Source organism: Amphibalanus amphitrite, unplaced genomic scaffold (genome assembly GCF_019059575.1).
Source record: "Amphibalanus amphitrite isolate SeventyFive unplaced genomic scaffold, NRLGWU_Aamphi_draft 000286F_arrow, whole genome shotgun sequence".
NCBI lineage: Eukaryota > Metazoa > Arthropoda > Thecostraca > Balanomorpha > Balanidae > Amphibalanus > Amphibalanus amphitrite.
The window spans coordinates 496,928-501,721 of record NW_024881781.1 but is presented as its reverse complement, the minus strand read 5'-3'; the positions used below and the strand labels follow the sequence as shown (position 1 = coordinate 501,721).

Below are 4,794 nucleotides of genomic sequence, written 5' to 3'. Positions count from 1 at the left end.
TCTGCCGGGCAGCGGAAGGTCAGTGATAAGACGGTGCCTTGTGACAGCCAATAGCCATGCCTATAAGCAATATACGTCCCTCGTAACCCGGCGTGCATAATCTCTGACCACTGTTCTACGAGTGGTCAGTTCTCGTACCTAAGTTCGACACAGACTGCGTCTCCTGGACGAGGCCGCGCGGGCGCGGGCTCGTTTGGTTGCTGGCTGAGGTCAAAAGGAGAGTAATGCTTTGTAGTGGCGAAAAATTGTCATTAAATAGGCATAGCCGACATTGCTTAGGTAAACCTAGATTGCTTGACGCCTACATGTCAAAGGTATTGTAGGGTATCTGTATTGTGTGCAGTTACCCTATAAAATACCAAAATATTTCTAAATATAAAATATGAAAGTGTGTTCCGGAATCCGTCTTACCCATGGGATATCACTGCCGGTCGCCCGAAGGACATTTACTTCAAGTGATGTCTAAGCATAACTTGAGGCAGAAGAAATAGACCAGGCAAGATGCCCTAGGTACACGTAAATGTCAATGCCATGACAAAGGATCGCAGTTATTCGACGAATGAATATCATCCCCGCCCATGGACAAAAAATGCTCTACTTTTCGCTGAATCATCTGTGGGTTGTCCCATTCCTCTGACCCATCATGCACCCAGTTCCCCCTCAGGGTTTTCCGCGAAACACCTCAAAGTCCCGTTCTCTCCCTCTCTCTGGCCTCTCGTGAGCTTATCGGACGGGAAGCGACGGGAATCACCCGATGTGGGCCGTCCGAGATGGCCCATCGAGCGTTATCAGCGTCAGGGTAATATACAGGTATCATCATCGCTTTCAGGATGAAGGTAGCTTTAAGTGCAGCCTGTAGGCTTAGAGGCTTATTCTGCAGACGAAACGCTATCTTTGAGATATGAATCTAAAGCAACATCATCAGCCATGACGCATCTCGTAAACATGTGTTGTCGTCAGGTGACTCGAAGCGGTAGATGAGTTGCATTGAACACAAGTTATCACTTCAACCCATTTGAGTCGCACGAGTGCGCTGAAGAAACGTCAAACGTCATAAAACGAAACACAACCTCACAAAAGTAGAACTGTGTGTTCCCTATTGCTAGCCTGCTTTAGCAGCACGATAAACACAGGAGTAAATACATGCAAAGCCGTGCAAGGTCACATTTATGAAGGACGGAGAGCAAACCTGAATCTCCCGGGCTTCCGGTCCGTGAGTTGCAGCAGACGGTCGGGAGAGCGGACATCTCGGTCCCCCCGGTCGGAGAGCGGACACCCCGGTCCCCCCGGTCGGGAGAGCGGACACCCCGGTCCCCCCGGTCGGAGAGCGGACACCCCGGGCCTCCGGTCGGAGAGCGGACACCCCGGGCTCCGGTCGGAGAGCGGACATCTCGGACCCCCGGTCGGGAGAGCGGACACCCCGGGCCTCCGGTCGGAGAGCGGACACCCCGGTCCCCCCGGTCGGGAGAGCGGACACCCCGGGCTCCGGTCGGAGAGCGGACACCCCGGGCCTCCGGTCGGAGCGAGCTGTGGCTGTGGTGCAGCGCCCCACTGCAGCACAGGCTGCTATCGGCCCGTGTCCGCTCCTCTGACCGTCATCGCTGGCTGGAAAACAGCCTGAGCGAGGTCTGCATCCTCAGTGTGACCCGCCTCCGTCGCCGACGGCGGACGCGCGCGGCGCAGTCACGGGATGGCTGCCGGTCTTGTGCCGGCTGTGTTAGTTGTGGGCGCTGTGCTCGCCGTGCCAGAGGGCTCGGCTGGAGACGGTGTGTACTGCGGCACACCGGGCTGCATCTACGCTGGAGGATGCCGCCAGCCCCATCGAGTGACCTGCGACCTCAGAAATGTGGGACGACAACACGTAAGCTTGGGCAGAGAAGGGCAGCTTGTGAAGGTATTAGTTAGACGAGTTTAAATATCGTAGCTATAGATGATAGATACACCATTAACGACTTGGTATAAAATATCAACCTAACATCTCTATTAATTGCAGAAAGTAGCATTACAGTCAATAAACTACAAAGAGAGGGTACACCTAAACCACCTTCAAAACCTCACCTCTCTAAACCTAAGCCTCTCTTCCAGGTCAACATCACGTTCGACACATTCCCGACATCTGTGCGCCAGCTGACGATCGCCAACGCCGCGTCCGTAAGCCTCCGACACCTCGCCCTGTTCCACCTGCGGCGCCTGGAGCTCCTCCAGCTGCTGGCGATCGACAATGTCACCCTAGAGAAGGGCTCCGCGCTGTTGGTCATGCCGTTGGCCGCGTCGTCACCGCTCACCGTCACCATTGACACCGTCCGTCAGCTGTCGGTAGCGACGATAGCCCTATCTGATTACAGCAGGTCCGACCACGTCACACTGCGCAACATCCGTGAGTGTTACATCGCCGGCGGCGCCTTCCGAGGCAGTTCCAGTCCAGTGCAGAGTGTCACTCTGGAGAACATTACCTCGCTCACTCTGGAGCCGGGCGCGTTCAACGACATCACCAGGCTCAGCATCAGCGATGTGACCATAACGCGCTGCAGGCAAGACACGTTTGCGGGTGCCATGGATACCGTGATGCTACACGCCGTGACGGTGCAGCGGGCAGAGCGGGACTGTGTGCGCGCGTACCGCTGGCGCTCGCTCGTCATCTCCGCCTCTCAGCTGGGATATGTCAACAGCGGCGCCCTCAGTGGCCAGATTGCCGACGCCGTGATCCTAAACAACACCTTCATGCGTCGTCTGGACGAGAGGGCGGTCAGCTTCAACGTCACGCGCTTCATCGCGCTGGACTGCAGTTTCGGGGAGCTCCGCCCGCGGTCGCTTCAGGTCACGGCTTCCAGGTCGGTTCTCCTGCAACGCTGCGCGGTGGGCACACTGCGGCGTAATGCCTTTCGTCTGCTCCGGCTTAAGGGACATGATGCTGAGGGTGTGGCGATCCAACGGCTCAGGATTGACCGCGCTGAATCGGGTGCGCTGAGGTTCGCGGATTCTCTTCTAGGAGGCGAGCTGAGGAATGTCAGCGACGCTGACGAAAGCCAGGTAGATGCTAACAGCAGCAGCAGCGTCATACTCAGTAGCCTCAACTTCGGCATTCCGTGTATGTGTGGAGCATGGCAGCAAGCAAGTCGCCTGCTACTCTCAAACGAGGACACAGAGCTTATTCTAAATTCTGAGGGGGAGCATCCTCTCACTGAATCCATCCTGAACGCGCGCTGCGCCGGACCGGCAGACGCAGGCAATCCAACACTGGCGGAATTCGAGCTGCTTCACTGCGGCAGAGCCGCATCAGCGCGGCGGAGCGCTGGCAACTCCTTGTCACAGTACTACGCGGCCGCGTCGGTGCCTCCGCTACTGCTGCTGCTGCTTGGTGCCCTGGCCGCCCTGCTGTGGAGGCGGCGCGGGTCCGGCCACCCCGCGGCCTCTGACGACGGGGCGATTCCCGCCGGAGGTGACGCTGTCTCGGCCAGTGCTCCCGTCTCCGTGCGGGACAGCCCCGTCACCTCCCGAGCGCGCACGGGGGGACCCCCGGCGCGGAGCAGAGGTAACAACGTCCCCTCAGAGCCGACGTGGGCATACATCAGGCCCATGTCCGACTTCTCGGAGGGTCTGTATGCTGTACCTGACGAACTGAACATCCAGAGAGGAGACGAGTGCTCCAGTGGCAGCAACAAACCCACACCGGAGCTAGGGCCTCCAGTCATCGTCAAGGATGCACTGGGGAAAGCGGAAGGGCTCGCACGGGGAGAAGGTGTGGCGGAAAGGACGAATGCAGCGACTGAAGGCAGAAGTACGCCCACGACCTCCAGGTCTGTGTACGACCGTGTGCACTGGCCGCCCGTGGCCGTGTGCACGTGCAGCGCGAGGTTTTCGGAGTCGACTGGCGATGATGGCTCCTCCCTATATGCACGTCTGTGCACGTGCAGACCCCGCAGAGTGGTCGCCTTATGAGCGAGGTGCCCGAGTATATTTATTCTGCCGCTTTGAGTCGTAAGTTCAGTGACGCAATAGTGTGCCAGCCCAGCTTCAACCATTCTTCACTGGTTACACCACGTGGAGGCTCGGGTGACTTCATACTTATGCCTTGGATGACCTCAAACATCTTGTTAACCCCAACACAGTTCGAATTCTTTAAGGCCATGGTTTCAAATGTACATATTTTAGTGTGGCAATTACACCACAATTTCGTGTATATCAATAAAAGGTACATCCAAACGCTAAAAATAATGGGCGGTTTTACCAATTTCAACGGATGGCTTTGACTGGCGATTTTTTTTTTTTTTTTTAATGTCGAGTGATCGAAAAGAAGACGCCAATAGATAAAGTTGCAGCTGCAAAGGTGACGATACATGCAAGCTACATTCAAAGTTTCATTGTAGTCTGGCTAATCGTTCCTAAGCTTTAGAAGCAGAACATACACATGACTGAAACCGCACATTACTTCTGCTGTAGACTGTACCTACAAGTACGAAGTAGACACCCACATACATCACCCTTCCGGAGGCAACGACCGAGCAAGATGCAACCTCACCGCATCCTTTTGATGTGGTGTTCCCGGGATCGGAAATTCGCAGCCAAGCGCCGTCGTCGTTTCACAAACATCCGGCACGGAAGATAAAGTGAGCCATATCACAAAACATGGATAAAAACACGCCCGAGTTTGACCAACACTTGTTAAATGTACAAAGCGTACAAGTTGAATAGTATTCTTTTCTCGCCCATATCATTAAAGGTTCACGTTGAATAGCAAACAACTAAAAACCAGGAACTACAAATACCAGCGTGACCGAAACCCAAACAATTCGA

The 4,794-nt window shown here is 55.4% G+C and overlaps 1 protein-coding gene across 1 annotated transcript; it reads left to right on the top strand.

Annotated features, from left to right (window-relative positions):
• The first annotated feature begins 1,590 nt into the window (after positions 1-1,590).
• LOC122387422 lies at positions 1,591-4,206 on the top strand. Its single transcript, XM_043377605.1, has 2 exons — positions 1,591-1,861; positions 2,086-4,206. The coding sequence occupies exons 1-2, from the start codon at positions 1,691-1,693 to the stop codon at positions 3,937-3,939; spliced, it is 2,025 nt and encodes a 674-aa protein (XP_043233540.1). The 5' UTR covers positions 1,591-1,690; the 3' UTR covers positions 3,940-4,206.
• Positions 4,207-4,794: the final 588 nt, after the last annotated feature.

Coding starts and splice junctions, on each gene's coding strand:
- LOC122387422 (XM_043377605.1), top strand. CDS start 1,691: ATGGCTGCCGGTCTTGTGCCGGCTGTGTTAGTTGTGGGCGCTGTGCTC. Junction 1,862..2,085: donor GAAATGTGGGACGACAACAC/GTAAGCTTGGGC, acceptor CCTCTCTTCCAG/GTCAACATCACGTTCGACAC.